This window comes from Doryrhamphus excisus, linkage group LG23 (assembly GCF_037039965.1).
Source record: "Doryrhamphus excisus strain RoL-2023G ecotype Guam linkage group LG23, RoL_Dexc_Guam_v1.1, whole genome shotgun sequence".
In the NCBI taxonomy this organism is placed as follows: Eukaryota; Metazoa; Chordata; class Actinopteri; order Syngnathiformes; family Syngnathidae; genus Doryrhamphus; species Doryrhamphus excisus.
Window position 1 is genome coordinate 10107364 of NC_136379.1, and position 16071 is coordinate 10123434.

General features: G+C 50.7%; 1 protein-coding gene and 1 long non-coding RNA gene across 4 annotated transcripts; one reads left to right on the forward strand and one right to left on the reverse strand.

Annotated features, from left to right (window-relative positions):
• Nucleotides 1-49: 49 nt before the first annotated feature.
• Nucleotides 50-15568, reverse strand: mcf2a (MCF.2 cell line derived transforming sequence a). 2 transcript variants are annotated; one of them, XM_058055558.2, is made up of 30 exons: nucleotides 15021-15568; nucleotides 11459-11527; nucleotides 11262-11376; nucleotides 10202-10292; nucleotides 7986-8105; nucleotides 7785-7901; nucleotides 7402-7551; nucleotides 7221-7339; nucleotides 7040-7154; nucleotides 6847-6966; nucleotides 6267-6458; nucleotides 6011-6202; nucleotides 5768-5936; nucleotides 5529-5605; nucleotides 5368-5453; nucleotides 5224-5290; nucleotides 5034-5149; nucleotides 4887-4956; nucleotides 4729-4821; nucleotides 4558-4650; nucleotides 4374-4499; nucleotides 4071-4292; nucleotides 3911-4003; nucleotides 3444-3522; nucleotides 3309-3372; nucleotides 2578-2687; nucleotides 2380-2477; nucleotides 2084-2196; nucleotides 1537-1640; nucleotides 50-1453 (listed from the first exon to the last, which is right to left on the reverse strand). In XM_058055558.2, exons 1-30 carry the CDS (start codon nucleotides 15130-15132, stop codon nucleotides 1419-1421), a joined length of 3327 nt encoding a protein of 1108 aa, XP_057911541.2. In that variant the 5' UTR covers nucleotides 15133-15568; the 3' UTR covers nucleotides 50-1418. The 2 variants fall into 2 exon arrangements, with proteins under 2 accessions (XP_057911541.2, XP_057911548.2); XM_058055565.2 differs by lacking the exons at nucleotides 10202-10292; nucleotides 11262-11376; nucleotides 11459-11527; nucleotides 15021-15568 and adding an exon at nucleotides 9316-9463 and having other exon boundaries at nucleotides 51-1453.
• Nucleotides 14055-15826, forward strand: LOC131106477 (uncharacterized). 2 transcript variants are annotated; one of them, XR_013625466.1, is made up of 3 exons: nucleotides 14055-14144; nucleotides 14798-15171; nucleotides 15685-15826. It is a non-coding gene; the product is annotated as an uncharacterized LOC131106477 (long non-coding RNA). The 2 variants fall into 2 exon arrangements; XR_013625465.1 differs by lacking the exon at nucleotides 15685-15826 and adding an exon at nucleotides 15441-15563.
• The last annotated feature ends 245 nt before the right edge of the window (nucleotides 15827-16071 follow it).

A 16071-nucleotide genomic window follows, 5' to 3' on the forward strand; every position in this document is an offset into this window, starting at 1 on the left:
GGTATGTGCATCTTTAAATACCATCCAGCCTGCTGTTTTGCTCGCATTTGCCTTGGCTAGTGGTGCCTTCCAAATAGTCCCATAAGCCCCTTACGCTTAAGCCGGTGTTGTTTTAGGCCCAGTCTTAATATAGACGCCCAACGCTGGTCCTGGAAGGGATTGCGGGGGTTGCCCCCACCACGCTACGTTACAGCCTTGCAGCATTAGCACATCTTAGCAGCCCGTCACCGCTTCCGTGTTGTTGCTGCTGAACTGCGGGAGATTTGCAGCTGCCAGACCACACAAACGTATCTTCTATTCGGATCTTCTATATCTTCTATCGATCTATCAGCCCGGCCGTCAGCTCTTCACTGTCACCGGACCTTGGGACCTTTCACTGCAGAAGACACTCACGCTCCCGCACATGTCCGTGTGTCCCACAAAAGAAACACGGCCGCTTGGACCAGAAAGCTCCTAGTCCAGATGGACAACCAGTCTGAGGACCTGGTTTTCTAACCATCGCCTGATCTGGCGAACCAACCATCTTGGTTGACCCAACACAATGTGGCATTCATTCCACTGGAATGTTGCTTTTCCAGAAAGGACTTTTCTTTTGGCATCTTCAGTCTCTGCTTGGAACCTCCTTAAGATGCAGCAGTGCTAAATGTACATTCTTCATATTTTCATTTATGATGAAATCATTTTATTCTGAGAATATGCCCATGAGCAAACAAAGGGAAATCTTTGTAATGCATCATAAAGTAAAAGTACACAAAGAGGAAGATGCAGTGAAGGTACTGCTCTAAAACATTCATACAAGCTGAGAAATACTGTGAAGTACCTACGTATGAGATGACCCCCCCCCCATGAAAAGCACATGTTGGCACGTAAGGAAGAGCACATGAGGAAATGAGAGTTATTCCAAAGAAGTAGGAAGTGAAATTCCCGTGGAAACGAAGCACGGGAATGCTGTCAAGAAGAAGGATGTCACAGCACATCATCAAGTACGCCCTCTAGTGGCTCCGGCCAGTACTGCAACCACCTCACAGCCATCTGATTGAGTTGGAGCGACGCCAGTACTTCCGGTAGAAAAAGTCCAGTATTTTGGTTTGGGCTGGGAACTGATGCCAGGCTGTTTTGGGATTGTCTTTGTGTGCCCAGAAGGGAAGGAAGTGGGATGTATGTTGGAGGTATAGAGGTCAGATATTGTTGAAAAGCTCCGTTTGGGCCATAACCCCAGTCCTGCAGTGAGGACACCCCCACACCTGATGGAGAAGGTTTACCAAAACATGCAGCCAGGAAGACACGGCATTCCCAAACCGTCTTTGTGCTCCGTGTCCTTTTTCAAATAGCGTGGAGGTAAAAGACCAGTGGGGTGAGGAATCCACACACGGGTCCCGAACAGGCTCACTGGCGCCCCCTCTGGCTGGGGTTCCTCCCTAAGGAGAACTCAGCTTCCTTTCCCTCCCCGTGTCTGCAAGGGGGTCCGAAACAAGCAGAAGAGAGAAGATGAGGGAGGAAGAGGAAGATGGTGATGATGGTTCATCTCCTTTTTACCCCCAAGTCTGGACGAGCCTGATCCGGGGATCCCTCTTATGGACACTTGGAGGCTGGCACACGCAACCCAGCCGTCCTGGTGCCGACTCACGTTCTTCACCAGCCTGGGGGGTGGAGCGGGGTGGGGGGACTTATTTTGGGAAAATGGAAGTTCTCATAACCCCAATACCAGTGGCCCCCTCCCTCCCTCCTCACACTTGACTTGAAGGCGTGTACCCCCTACGGCCCCCTAGTAACCCCTAGCACGCCCTACTGCCCCCTAGTAACCCCTACTGCCCCCCAGTACCCCCTACTGAGAAACAACCAATCAGAGAACAGAATGGTCTTTTGATGAAATAGTATGTGATAATAAGCTCACGAGGGCTGCCAGTATCAGTATCAGTATCAGTACCAGTATCTGATACTGGCACTTGGGGGCATGATACCTGGCCTGATACCAGACCAACCATGTGATAACCTATAAATACTACTTTAGGACGTCCCGACTTGGATCAGGAAGGCCAAAGTCAAAGTCAAAGTAAAAGTGTTGACATGCTGGGAGACTAACCATCCACCCCTGGGGTCTTCACTCATCAGCTGGATGATGTCCCCGCTTCTGATGGCCACGCTGGCCGGGCCGCTCTCGTGGCAGTCGGCCACCGCCCGATATCTGCCCGCAGACTGACACGCACACACATTGCAGATTTCATTAGCAAGGTCCAAAGTGCGAGCCAGGGGCCATTTGTGGTCCACAGCTATTTTGTTATTGGCCCCCATTACACAAAATAGAATTTTAGAAGAACCAAAATGGAAAAAGATTAAGTGAAAATAACCAAAAAGGCTCCACTGCCTGTGGGGGCTCACCAGTTTGACCAGTTGTGCACCAGACTGGTGGTCCCGGATGCCGCTGGTCTCCCCCAGACCCTCGCTGCTGCTCACTGGGGGCTGAGCTCCGGGCCAACCTGTTTGATGGACAGATGTGGGTTTGGGGGGGGGGGTATCATGAGGAAAGCCACCAGAGATCTTCCTGGTGGTGTGGTGTGACATGTACTCCATACGCACTCCTGCGGTTCAGCTGTGGTTTTGGGGGGGGCCGCCGGCCGTCTGGGCTGGTCCTCCCTGACTCGGCGTCCTCCGAGCTCAACGACGCCCTCTGCTGCTGACTGGCAAGACTGGCGAGGAGGAGAAGAAGAAGAGGAGGGCGTCACCAAAGATGAAGCTTGATGCTGCACTCAGACAGGCGACGGCGTGATGGCTGCGTGACGGCCCAGAGACGCGGACCGCCAGCATGTATGGCGGCATGCCATCATGACTCAGCGTATTTTGCCATGACTCAGCAGCCATGACAAAGGAAGGAGAAAGCATGGAGTCAAAGATGGCTGCTGGACGCATGGCGGCATGCAGCACACGAGGAAGGTCATTACGGGCTGGCTGCGTTTACCACCGAGCTTTAAGGCGGGTCAGTGGCGGTGGTGGCGGGGGCGCACACAAGGTGGCCGTTGCCGGGGGCTTCGGGGACGGGGGCTTCGGGACCGCAGGCACATAAACACGTCAGATGACGCCGAGACCAGCCCCGGAAGGCAGCCCCTCTGACCCCCTCCGGATGGCCGCATGCCCCTGCAGGGGGGGGATGGGTGAAGGGACGGGGGTGGCAACCAGAGTCAGTTTGACAGAGGCCCCCTGGCGCCCGCACACGAATCCCTGGACTCCATCTACGTGGCGTCACGGTCACACGGTGTGTGATGCGACGCTACTTGGAGGCGTGTGCACGCCAAGCAAACACGAACACTGACCTGGCGCCAGGGGGGGGGGACAGCTGCAGGCGCTCCACCAGTTGTCCGTTTTGGTGGGCCTCATCTGGAAGGAGGACATTGAGAGCATGAGCTGTTGGGTCACGTGACCAACCCGTTAGCGGGTCCACCACTGACCTCGAAGTAACCTCTGCTGGTTGGTCAGGATCCGACGGAGCTCGCTGAGCCAGGACGTCTTCACCTCCACGCTGGGAGCCTGACAGAAGAACACAAACAATACACCTCCTCAACCATTCCCTGATGTTTGGGTCATGTCCTGGCCTAACAATTCCTGACTGGACTGCTCCGCTTTTCCCTTCAGGGGTCCCACAGCAACCTAGTCTCCTCCATCTGCATCGGTCTCTCTCGTGTCCTCCTTCACTACATCCGTAAACCTCCTCCTGGTCTTCCTCTGCACCTCCTACCTTCTCCCAATACAGGTTTTCACAGCCTAGCGAGGCGAGGCCACCCCGCTGCATCCAGACCACGTACACCAGAAGCAGACCTTCTGCTATGAGACCACCCCCCTCTAAAAGGTGGCCTGCTTCTATCCGGACTAGGACTTGGGAGGAAACGAGGACAGCATCTGATGCGAGCGGGGTTACCTGAACCACGTAGACCTCCTCCCTGCCGCTGTACCAGATCTCAAACTTCCTCGGGTCTCCTTTGACGTTCTCCGTGATGCCCACAGCAGTCATCTGCACGGAGAGGCGGGACACGATGAAGGTGGTATTTTCATCCATGAACAAGTCCCGCCACAACGACCTTGATGCAGTGCTTGAAGCCATACGAGGGCGTCTTGTCGCCGGCGTCTCCGTGCTCCTCCCTCCTCTTGCAGAAGAGCAGCACCGTCTCGTAAAGGAAGAGGTGCCTCTGCATGGGCTTGAAGCGGGCCAGCTCCTTGACGCGAGTGGGACCCCTCTTGTGGCTGATCCACACGCTGAAGGAGCCTTGCATCAGCATGCGGCCCAGCTCGCAAATGTCCCCCTGCATGCGAGAGCGCCTGGGTGCTACTTCTCTGGAAGCCCGGAACACCGGAACGCCCGGAACACCTTTTGGCCGCCTCACCTCGTATCCCGTGATGGCTATCTGATGCATGGAGTCGTTGACGGACTTGAGCAGGTCCAGCATGGCTGTTAGCGCCCCCTGCAGCTCAGAGGACGTCTCGCCGTCTGTGCTGTACTTCAGCAGCTCCTACGAGCACAACCGCGGTGGATGCTGTGACCTTTGCGTCGACCTTTGACCTGCTTACCTTCAGCAGCAGTTGGTACTTGGTGAGGCGCTGCACGGGTTTCAGCAGGTACGAGTCCAGCCCCAGTTTGTGTCCCAGCTTCTTCTGACACTCCTTCACAGAGAAGAACCATGCGTCATTTGACAGGAACAGCCGAGGAACAGCTGATCAAAGACGGGCGGGAGAAATGACCTGGAAGAAGGCCAGGTCGGAGAACTGTCGCCACAGAGCGTCCGAGCGTGGTTTATTCTGACAGTAGCATTCGTACATTTGGAAGTTCTCCTTCTGCTGACAAACATCAGCAGGTCTTTACTTCCGGCACACTCATTCCAAGCAAACTGCATCCTCACCCTTGCTAGGAAGCAGATGCCCACTCCTTCAGGAGTCTCCAGGCATCCCTCCAGGTCCTGGAGAAACACCCTACACGGCCAAAAAGACAACAGTTGGAGGTTTCTATGCTGGGTTCCTGCAGCTCCATGCAGCCTTGAAGGACATGCCTGCTGTGGAAGTTGTAGATGTCTGACATGTTTCCAAAGAGGACCCCTCTCTTGCTGCGCAGGGCGGACGGCAGGAGACCCGACAGAAGCGGGTTGTCCATCTCGGCCTTGTAGCCCTGCACACACACACCACAGTCAGCTAGCTGGACCAGGTCACACGCTGACTGGAGATGAGGAGGTCTGTCTTCACCAGAAGAACCGACAGCAGCTCTTCCACGTAGATCCTCTCCGTCTCGATGAGCTCCCTCATCACATGCCTGGAACACACGCAGACGTTAGTCCCAGAGACAGGAGATGGACAGGAGGCGCGTCTCCTCCTCCTCCTCCTCCTCACCGCTTGAGGACATCAGGGCTGTCCTCGCCTTCCACGCCGTACGTCACACAGCTGCGGCTCTCCTGGTAGTCGTGAATGACCTGGATCTGAACACACGGGAATACCGTATGGTCTGTGGATCATCTCCCGGTGCGGCAAAGACCAGCCTGTGTCGTTCTCACCGTGCGGGTGTTGGGGCCTTTGCGGGACATCCTCTTCCCGGGAAGCGGGAGGTCAAAGGTGAATTTCAAGCCATCCGCTGGAAAAGGCAGATGATAACAGTTGATGCAGGAAACTGCCGGGCTATCCCAGACCGATACGGCACCGCCCTCCTTGGCCACTCGGGGGCGTGATTGCACGCGATGGCCACCTTCATGCACATGACCAGAGAGAGGCCATTTTTTCAATGCAGCCACCGTACCGTGCTTGGGCGAGAAGATGGGCGATTTAGAGCGAGGCGGGTTCTCAGCACGGGGGGCCACCAGCTGGACGGGTCGGTGTTTATCAGCCAGCTTCCTGAGACTGGCCTGTCTGGTCCGGATCATCTGCTGCACGGCTGCATGCTTCTCAAAGGTCTTCTCTATCTTTACCTGACATGTGAAGAACATGTGAGGATGAGGGTCTTGATGTTCTGTATCTTCTACTGTGGCTAAATGTTGCGGACCTGCAGCTGAGGGGTGATGACGGCCTCATACTCCAGCGCAAGAACGTCCGCCCCCGATGCCATCAGAGACGGCGCCCCTTCCAGGAAGCTCTCGATGGCCTTCAAAGCAGCCTGAGCCCCCTCCTTGGATTGGAACCTCTCCACCAGCTGATTGGCCAGCATGTACGCCCCATCGTCACACCAGGTCTGGGCCTGAGGCGGGCGAAGAGAGCGCCATGAAGACCAGCACGGGTCCACGTGGAGGTCCTGGCCCTACCTGGTCCAGAGATAGCAGCAGTCGGTGCGTTTGCAGGAGACCACAGCGTTTGGTCGCCAGAGCGGCGCCGACGGATTCGCAGTGATGGCGCAGCTCGTTGCAGCGCTGCATGATGAGCGCGGTGGCGTAGTGGTGACTCGCTGAAAGCTGGTGGCCCTGGAGGATCGCCAGCTGTGCTCGTGACATCACTTCCTGTTGAGACCAAGGCATAGACGTACTCATAAAGCGATGGCCCATTACGGTGTAGGCGGGTGTCAATGTTGGTTTGCATTCGCCAGCTTATTATAATAATAATAATGTTGAGTTTGTGTAAAAGTGCTAATAAAAGTGATGTTAAATGTTCTGTGGTCCATTCATTTGACATTTTTTTGTGTTTTTGGGTGTCTGGAATTGACGAATTGTTTTGGTTTGAGTCGGTCCTTCTAGAAGGGATGACTGATGCTAACCAAGGTGCCACGATATTTGACGAACAGAGCAAAATGAGAAGGCGGGAGACGCGCTGTGCCCAAGTGGTTACGTTTGTAGACGCGTGTGGATGGTTTGTACAAGAACCAACATGTCCCATTGTCCCGTGACAGACCTGTGCAAAGGATTCCAGCGCGTCCAGCTGCTGGAGGGCCTGCTCGGCTTGAGCCAGGGTGTCCACACGTATGGACAGCTCGCCCTCCTGAGACGACAGACGCCGCAGACACGACTCCATCTGACGACAAACAAGACCATAGCAGGCATCTGAAGCAAGTTGAACACCAACCACGTGCAGACGTTCCGCTCACCTCTTGGACGCTTTTGTCATACGTGAGGAGCTGCAGGTGCTGATGCAGTTTCAGCTGGTGCTTGTCGAAGAAGCCATCGAAGGCCGACTCCATGTCCCTCAGATGGTTGAGGAGCCTGAAGAGGACAAACCACTGAAGTCGTCTTCTTCTATGAGACGGCCAACCTGATGAGAGATCTCACCGATGTACCGTCTCCCAGTCCAGCTTGACGTCCCACTGAGAGTCACCGCTGTCCCCCCCGGTTGTCTCCAGGCTGGAGAGAAGGTGCTGACCCTCTTTGGACAAAGATCTAATGGCCTCCTGCCGCAGAGAAACGGCGTTCCGCATCATCAACGACAAGAAATGAAGCATTCTTGACGCACCTTCAGCTTCCTGTATTTGTCTTCGTGAGCCTCCAGGAGACGCTCGATGGCGGCGCCCTCGCCGGGCGCTTCCCTCTCGGCCAGTTCGGTGCCGAAGGCCTGCAGCATGTGTGCCATGTCCTTCACCGTGACCGCAAAACTTTCAATCGCCTGCGATGGCAAAAACACCTCGTTAGGGTTCAAACCTTGTTAGGGTTCTCCACGAAGATCAGACCATATGAGGGCATCATTACATCATACCCACACAGCCCATGATTAACAATAGCTGGGCCTCACAGCTAGGAGACCCAGGTTCGAGTACTGGCCTGGGGAGTGAGAAAAAGAAGCCATGGTGCATCTGGACCAGTCCCATAATGCATCTGGTCTGGGATCAGATCTCTTACCGTTCTCAGAAGGATCCAGTCGCTGTGACAGTAGTCCAGAGTTCCCCCAAACTCAGACGTCAGCTGGTTCTCGTCGATGTACTTCAGCAGGTCCGTGACGGAGCTCAGCATCACCACCTGGACGCTCACACGTCTACTTTTCATCACGCGTTCTGCTGAGATGTTCCACACTTTGCTTTTTACTAAGAGAGCTCATCTTACCGGCATCTTCAGCATGAAGTCCTCCTGGCCGAAGCGGAAGCCGATGTCGGTGACGGTGCGGTGGAAGAAGCTGGTGGGGCGGAGCACCAGGACCAGGTGGAGGTTCCCGGGAAAGGAGGCCTGCATTGCAACAACAAAGTAGGATTCACTTTCATCACTTGGCTGTTTGTGGACTCGCTCCTTCCACCAGTGCGTGACTCCCCTTATATAGAGGATCTTTGCTTTGCAGATCAGTGATCCTGTCACATAAAGGATCTTTGATGTGCCTTTATGCAGCAGATCCTTAAAACCAGCAGTGTACTCCTGTCATATAGAGGATCTTTGACTTGCCCGGATGCAGTAGATCCTTAAAACCAGCAGTGTGCTCCTGTCATATAGAGGATCTTTGACTTGCCCGGATGCAGTAGATCCTTAAAACCAGCAGTGCACTCCTGTCATATAGAGGATCTTTGACTTGCCCGGATGCAGTAGATCCTTAAAACCAACAGTGTGCTCCTGTCATATAGAGGATCTTTCACTTGCCCGGATGCAGTAGACCCTTAAAACCAACAGTGTGCTCCTGTCATATAGAGGATCTTTGACTTGCCCGGATGCAGTAGATCTTCATAACCAGTAAAGTCCTCCTGTCATATAGAGGATCTCTGAATTGCCCTTATGCAGAAGATCCTTAAAACCAGCAGTGCACTCCTATCATATAGAGGATCTTTGACTGGCCTTGATGCAGGAGATCCTTCTAACCAGCAGAGTCCTCCTGTCAGGGAGCTTTGTGTTTCATGCTGGAGGTCATAAAAGAGCAGAGTGTTCCTCATGGAGAAGGTTTTGGAGGAGCATCCACATTTCGCTCGTGGTTGACTTGATGTTCATGTGCTTGTGTCGGCCATGTGGTGAGGTAAAAACGTGAAGGTATGGAATAGAAAGTCATCCTGACTTTGAAGAAGACGTGATGATGAATGCGTGCTGGCAGCCGTGTGGACCTTCTGGGTGAACTGGCCCCCGTCCAGCCAGGACAAGGTAAATACCAGGACACTACACAAAGTTGCAGCACGACGCCCATGATGACATTCATTTGACCCCACACGCCCTCCACCGAGCGACGTCATGCGTGTCAGTCAGGAGCGTGCATGTAAGCGGAGACGGACCAGCATGCACGACCACTCTCACTTTCCCCGCACAGGAAGCCGCTTGCATGACTAAGCAAAAGCACGCTGCGCGCACACACACACACACACACACACACACACACACACACACACTGCAGCATTCCCACCCTAAAACTTCAGCCAAACCCCCCCCCCCCGCCCCGAGGGATACAACATCCGCTGCTCATTACCGGGCTCCTTTGGATCTTTGCAAGTCCTCTTGGCCAGCATCTTTCATCCATGATGGGATGACAACAAGACGCATCCAGCACGGCTGCAGCAGCATCAGCACCAGCATCAGCACCAGCATCAGCACCAGCACCAGCATCAGCATCAGCACCAGCATCCTCGCTCACACATCACACGCTCCAGCCTGCATCCTCATCCTCCCTCTCTGCAGAGCCCCGCACCCCCACTCTTTTGGGGTTGTTGTTTGCATGCCAATGAGTTCATGAGTCAGCTCCTGCACGTCAGGCTGAGTCGGTGAGTCGTTCAGTCGATGACGCTCATCCTGGCTGAGAGGTACCCAAGGCAAACTGCTGTTCATCACGTGTGGCGCCTCCTATGGGCTGTTCCCCAAATGCTTCAAGCATGGGTGTCAAACTCAAGGCCCGGGGGCCAGAGTCAGACCATCGTATCATTTCATCTGGCCCACAAAATGATATTCGTTTTCTTTACTTTTAAAATACAACAGTATTGTACAAATTATAGATATATTGTACTTAAATATATTTGTATTATCCATCCATCCTGCCCTATTTTTATTAACCATTAATATTAATGTTCTAATATTAATATTAACATTAATATTTAACCAACATAACAATATAATTAATATTAGAACATTATTAATATCAATATTAATATTAATAATATTAGAACGTTAATATTAATGTTCTAATGTTAACATTAATATTAACATCAGAACATTTATATTAATATTAATATTAATAACCTGTCACTAAGAAGAGAATGCACCCAAACCGAGACATTTTCAACTGAAAAACATGCTAACCAGGGGCGGATGCTAACCAAGGTTCCACTGTAAACATAAACCATCAAACATAAGCAACTCACTGCTATCCTGGCAAGTGCAGTCTTGATAGACGCCCACGTGTCCATCCTGCGGTCCAGAATGAGGATGAACTTGACTCCTGGTTGCCTGCTTCTGTGGATGACGTGGTTGTTAGGAGCAAAGTTAGACCAGAGGAGCGCTAACATAGAAAGCCCCTCCGCATCTCCCTGTCCTTTCTCTGCATCTCCCTGTCCTTTCTCTGCATCTCCCTGTCCTTTCTCTGCATCTCCCTGTCCTTTCTCTGCATCTCCCTGTCCTTTCTCTGCATCTCCCTGTCCTTTCTCTGCATCTCCCTGTCCTTTCTCTGCATCTCCCTGTCCTTTCTCTGCATCTCCCTGTCCTTTCTCTGCATCTCCCTGTCCTTTCTCTGCATCTCCCTGTCCTTTCTCTGCATCTCCCTGTCCTTTCTCTGCATCTCCCTGTCCTTTCTCTGCATCTCCCTGTCCTTTCTCTGCATCTCCCTGTCCTTTCTCTGCTAGTGTGGCGGTCGTCATGGAAGGTTCTTTGGGCCAGCAACCCAGGAACTAGCAAGTGATGTTAAGAAGAAGTGGAAATGTGGCTAGCTTGTTGCTAGGAACCTGTTGCCACTCGTCTATGGAAGGTTTTCCAACAGCAAATCATAGCTTGTCTGTTCCGGGGTCAAACTGTCACCATCATCAACCAAAACATTTTTCCCTGTACAAGTGTAAAAATAAGTGAAGCACTGTTAATGGACACGTAATGCAAGTATTAAGTGGAGTGGTGGCTAACTTGTTTTGTTTTACAAAAGCGTAAAAAGAAGTTAGTATTCTAATTTCAAGTGGCTAGAATATGCTAACACAACAAAAACATGTAAAAGGGGGGTGTGGGCGTTGGCGGGGAGGGGAAGCGAGTGGAGAGACTGCAGTGCCATGTGAGAATTCCCTGGAGTATTGGTGCTATGGCTGGCGTCAGCGGGAACATCTGAGTCAGTGTCCGGCCGGGCCGGGCCAGGCCAGGCCGGGCTGGGCGGGGCGGGGCCAGGCCGTGATGAGAAAGCAAAGACAAGTGTTTGGTGCAGTGCGGTGACGTGAGCGCACGCACCGAGGGATGAGCGTGAGGTACGTGAAGACTTTGGCCAAGGCCTCCTCTGGTATGTCCCGGAAAGCTGAGCATTCTGGGAGTGTGATGATGACGCTGGAGTCTTCTCCACGCCCACCTGCTCAAAGAAACAAATACACGCCCGTCGCTCGGGTGGGCTTCAGGTAGAAACCTACGGTACATCAGTTCTAAGCGCTCACCTGACAGGTATGCTACCTGCTTCTCGATGTAGCCTCCAACCTCCTTCATGCTCATAGGAACCGTTACCTCTGCAAGACAATGGTCAACAGAGCTGTCAGTCACGGGGGCAGCAGTCTCAGCAGGGAAGGCCATATCTAATCTATATAATAATAATCAACATGATGCCAATACCATATCTAATCTATATAATAATAATCAACATGATGCCAATACCATATCTAATCTATATAATAATAATCAACATGATGCCAATACCATATCTAATCTATATAATAATAATCAACATGATGCCAATACCATATCTAATCTATATAATAATAATAATCATCCTGATGCCAATACCATATCTAATCTATATAATAATAATCAACATGATGCCAATACCATATCTAATCTATATAATAATAATCAACATGATGCCAATACCATATCTAATCTATATAATAATAATAATCATCCTGATGCCAATACCATATCTAATCTATATAATAATAATCATCCTGATGCCAATACCATATCTAATCTATATAATAATAATCATCATGATCAACGTCATCAAGTCTACCATGTCTTCCAAGGAACATGTAGTGAGCTCCATGGCGACCAGATGAATATTTCAGGTGTGTAACAGAGCCGGGCCACGGGGAGGGGGGGCTAATGTTACCTTGTCTTACTTCATGCACCAACCTGACACCAACCTGACCGTCCATGCCAGGACTACATAAGCACCATATGTGACACCAACGTGACCCCAACCTGACTGTCCATGCCGGTCTGGTGTAGTGTAGTGTAGTATGGTGTTGTATAGTGTAGTAGTGTTGGTGGGGTGTGGTGTTAATGTAGTGATGGTGTAGTGTAGCACACCAACAATAGTGTAATGTGGTGTAGTTTGTGGTGTGATGTAGTGTGGTGTAGTGTAGTGTGGGGTACTAAGGTGAAATGGAATCATGTGAAGTAGAGGAATGTTGGTGAAAACAAGCTGGTTTGTCACGCGTACAAATCCCAACTAATCCCTCAACTAATGTGTGCTGGGTGTGTGTGTTGGGCATGAAGGGAGGAAAGGAGTGTGTGGACCTTCGACATTCTCACACACACGCATACACACACACACACACACACACACACACACGTGCCAAAGACCTTTATTTTTCTTAAAACCCAAAATGCTAACGTGTGTAATCCCCACAAAGCATACAATCCGTGCACGTGCACGTGCACGAGTCATTTTCTGGGTCAAGATCGTGTGCCAAAACCACAGGCAACACTAGTACTGTCTAAGCCGTCTAGTACACACATGTACTCCATACAGTACTACATTGGTAGTAAAACAGAAAAAAGGCATGTACTCCATTACAGTACTACATTGGTAGTAAAACACATAAACGATAGCAGCTTTGTGGTTGAACAGGGCCTACTGGTAGTACTACAGCACGCATACTTTGGCCAACTTCTTTGGCCTAAATGAAGTATTTCCAGGCATACTGATGGCGACATGATCAGGCAGAAGCAGCACTGAACTAGTGAATGTAGTATTCTCCATTGGCCACTAGGTGTCAGTAATTTGTCTATATTGGGTAATCCAAGTGTACTCACATATTGCCAATTAAACACATGGAAATAGCAAGCATCCATCTAAATGAGGGAAACAGACGTCGTGACGGTGCATGTCAAGAAAGGTGCACCTCCTTTCAACCCGTCACCTGTCAATCATGTGCAACCTGAGCAGCTGCAAATGCGGCGAACCAACCTTGTGAGGATACGAGACGTAAGTGACGTAAGTGATGTAAGTGATAAGACATATTGGGTTTGCATACACGAGATGCTGTTGCAGGGATTACATAACACAAACTATCCCCCCCAGAAGATGTCCAGCATCATAATAAAAGCTACTCTGCTGTGGTGTGTTTTGGTACGCCAGCAGCTCCAATCCAGCATCTCAGGCAGGAAAGGCAAAGGGCCATTAATTAAACAATAAGCCAAGCCTGCCACGCTAATCCGATTAGCCTCCTGGTGGGGGGGAATTCTCCAGGAAAAACTCACACATTACAGTTCCCCTCCACTAATTGCCCCTTTGTTTTCTTTTAAAAACAATCTTTAGATTTTTCTATTCGGTACACAAACACATGCTGATGCAGCAATATTTAATGTGCTCATATTGATCGGCCTGAAGGCTAATAATACTACAACAAATATCAGCATCAGTACAGGACTGGTATCAAAACTGCTGCCTGAACACAATAATACTCCAGTCAGGGCTGACAGAACCAGAACCAGAAAATATGATCAGTAAAACAGCAGAGTTGTCCTTACTAGCATTAGCGGCGTGCTAGCTGCTCAGAGTTTCCATACATCAGCAACACATAGTACGCTTTAGCCATCTCATTGCTATTATTTACGATGTAATATGTCAAACTAAGACGGGAACAGCGTCAAATTAAAGCCACCATAGCGAAATTCACCAGTACTAGCCTGGTTTTTGTTTTGGGGAGAGTTGCGTCTCACCAACATAGACATGGCGCCCGTTTATGTAGTTGCAATACTGCTTTTGGTCACCAGGTGGCAGCCGCCATAAGTGAGGGCACCTGAGACATCGTTAACTCTCCGGAAGTAGCATCTGATGCAATCAACACTGTCACTCATTCCAGACGCCGATGCTGATACATTGTTTATTATTTGATGTTTCAGGTTGGTTTGTATATGACTATACATTTTATTTTTATGTTAGTAATAGCGCTGCCTTTCATTCCAGTTATTCGTCCAATATTGACTATGATGCTGTTAGCCGGCGTTAGCATTCATAGCTAATGTCAGCCGCTAACGGACGCCATGTTGGATAATGTCGGTTCTGCTCATAAAACTGTTCAATTCTAACATGTATACTCCAAATGTATACTCCTCATACATCGTCACATCTCGCCTTCATGCTTTCCCACTTATATCAGCTTTTGGGAGCAAGTATGAGGTGAAAGAAAAAGGCTAAAAAAGGCTAAAAGTACAATACAGCAGTCTTATGTGTCTAGCCTGGGAGAACTTAGATGGTGCATTCAAGGACAGTTGAAAAAGTCGTCACTTGCAAAAACCGGTGGGATTTGTAAATGTATATTATTTTTAAAATTAAATAATGGCCCGTATATCTAAAGTTGTTATCCATTTAGATATAATTCAATGTAGTTATTTACGAAGTCATTAATTTTCATAAGTAATGGAAACGTTGAATCGTACTATCTTTTGTAGACTGCATCAAATATCCAGTTGTGTTTTTTTTAACGCTGTCTTAGCCAGTATGGAATTGTGTACCACAAAGAGATTTACATCCTTGGTATTCTGCTGACTTTTAGCGACACGAGGAGAGTCGTCAACACGACATCCAAAGCAGGACTGCACATCAGGAAGAGCAATTAGCAAGGAAAACCATGAGACCATCTGAGACGGCGTGAATGGGAAACATGGGAAACACCATCCCTGCAATGGAACATGAATGATCCTTGTGGAAAATGAGGGTGAGAAGGGGCCTGCGTTCTTCTATGTGTGACGTGGATATCAAACGTTTGGTGTACTCACGCTGCAGTGTGCTCTCCAGCTGGGAGCCGGCCCGCAGGAGGCAGCGGTCGCTCTCCATCTCTTCCTCCTCGATCTGGGACCTGGACTCCTCCTGCAGCGACGCCGGGCCCATTCCCCCTCTGCTGCAGCCGGACCGCAAGCAGACAGCAGGGTAATCCGAGGCCTCACATCCTCCCCACGCTTCTACACGGTGCAGTGGGGGATCGCATCCGCCCGGGCCCTGCTGGATGCCGGAACTTGTTGACCTTGAGCTGCATGCAGTGTCACACACACACACACACACAGTAGAAACAGGAAATGAGCTGGTTCTTTTCCTGTCCCAACACTCACACAACAAAATCGGTGTGACCACTACTGGCTGCTGAGCTGTTGCTGCCGTCTCTCTCTCTCTCTCTCTCTCTCTCTCTCTCTGGGCTTTAGTGCGTCAGCTCTGCACTGAAAAGTCCTGACGCCGAGCCAGTTCCCCTCCCAACTTCTCCCTGTAACTCATGCCTCCATGTTTGACAGCCTCAAGGGAGCTACACGGTCGCCTAAAATGAAAGTCAAACACACCCTCGGCCATCCAGCACAGCCCACCATACACAATCACATTCTAAGCGTGTGAAAGGCTGTCATTGTGCACGTACCAACACAGAGCCTTTTCTCCCCCCCCCCCCCCCCCCAGCTCCGGGCGGCCGGCCTGAAAGATGATGGATCAGCAGTGTGTGCACTTCCTGTCCGCCGAAGGAGTCCTAGACGAGGGCAGCACGCTTGATCCAGCTTAGCCCGCCTTGCCATCTCATTACGGCACAGCATCTGCTTAGCGCTGCAGGTACACACACACACACACACACACACACTCTGAAGATATGCACACACTTGTACTTGGGCCGGAAGGAAGGAATGTACACACAGAACGTACACTGCACGTTTGTATCAAAGTAAGGGTGCACGATGATTAGCAGGCCAAAATGAGGTAATGATACTTCATTAGTACTCACCAACAGGTACCACATCACGAGCATCCAATGCTTTTTTGTCATTCAGGCCAGTGAAGTAGAGCAAGCAGACG